Consider the following 1,443-nt stretch of genomic DNA (forward strand, 5'->3'; position numbering starts at 1 on the left):
CGGTGCTGATCACTGAGCTGTGCAGACGGGCTTGGGTGCCTCGGGATGAGTAAAAGGATATAGAAGTTATTCTCACCTCCTATACTGACATCCGGAGGATTGAGGCGGAGTACTTGAAGGATGAGGCGGAGAAGAAGAAGGCAGCCCCGGTGGATGTTTCCCTGATTGTTGATACTTAGACACTACCTGCAAAGGAAGTATTGCCTACTCCGGCCCCTGGGCCTTCAGGTACATCTAGTGTTGTCCCGTCTGTTACTCCCAGTTCCTCTACTGCTCCCTTGCCTCCCCGATCTGGTATTGCTGCTGCTCGCCGACCCCCGCTCACCTAGGCTAGATTATTACAGATGGGGAAGCTGGCACATTCTGCCGATAGACGTGCCTCCAGACTTGAGGTCACCATTCCTGGCATGATCGAGAGGGCCCTTGCCGATGTTGTGGCACCTCTGAGGTCTACTATTGATGCCCTTGTGGCAAAGTTAGCGGTGTGCGAGTGTAGCCAAGGGGCTACTGAGGAGGTGACGGCTCTAAAGGCCTCTATGACTGCGCCGAGGAGAGATGTAGACCAACTAAAGTCCATTGACATGTCAATGATATTTGGGACAATGGAGATCTCGGATATGTCAGTTGATCCAAATATGCATTTGGCTACCACCGGAGATGAGGTTCGAGTTGCGGAGGTAATTGCCACCGTGTCTGATGTTGAGACTGATGAGGAGCTGCTTAGTGTTGTTGAGGAGGCTTCTTATAAGGGCCTTACGGAGGTTGAGGAAGCCATAATAGATGCAGCCGTATAGATCTCATTGGGAGACACATCCATGGGTGACCCTACTAGACCTATTGTTGGTGATGTGACTCCGGGCTCTGATGCCCATGATCAAAGTGCTACACCGGGCACTGATGCCCCGACAGATGGAGCGACTGCTTAGACATGACTTCTTTTTACCTCCATCTCTGTCATATCTATTGATGTTTTAGTACTTTATTACATTTGAGGACAAATTCTTTTTGTTTGTGGTGGAGTGAGGTATTTTCATACCTACCTCTTGTAATTATTACTTTTGTTTATATATTGGGTTTTATGCTATAAATTGTGTTTTAGCATTGTTTTGTGGATATTTGAGCTTGTGGCTCCTTGTGTTAATTGAAAATGATTTTTGGATCCTTCTGGAAAAATTTGCCACCTTTTGATTGTATATTTAATAGTGGCTTTTCTTGTACAAATTTGAGTGTCGATTGTGATCAATACCAATGACTTGAATAGTGCTCTCAATCAAACAAAAATGAATGTGCGACTACGATGAGGCCAAATGAAGTTGCATAGATAATATGTGAACTTTTTGCATCTCGTTGTGACTAGTCAGTTATTGAATGAGTCTCTTGTGATGAACATTCCACACTAGCGAAAGTGTGGAGTCTTGTTTGATATTGGTGTCAATGCCTTGT

General features: G+C 45.5%; 1 protein-coding gene across 1 annotated transcript; it reads left to right on the forward strand.

Moving 5' to 3' along the window:
* The first annotated feature begins 344 nt into the window (after positions 1-344).
* LOC125829443 (uncharacterized) lies at positions 345-794 on the forward strand. The gene has a single exon (XM_049508659.1). The coding sequence runs from the start codon at positions 345-347 to the stop codon at positions 792-794; it is 450 nt and encodes a 149-aa protein (XP_049364616.1).
* The last annotated feature ends 649 nt before the right edge of the window (positions 795-1,443 follow it).

The sequence above is a fragment of the Solanum verrucosum genome, unplaced genomic scaffold (assembly GCF_900185275.1).
Source record: "Solanum verrucosum unplaced genomic scaffold, falcon-dt-bn FXZP01000052.1, whole genome shotgun sequence".
In the NCBI taxonomy this organism is placed as follows: Eukaryota; Viridiplantae; Streptophyta; class Magnoliopsida; order Solanales; family Solanaceae; genus Solanum; species Solanum verrucosum.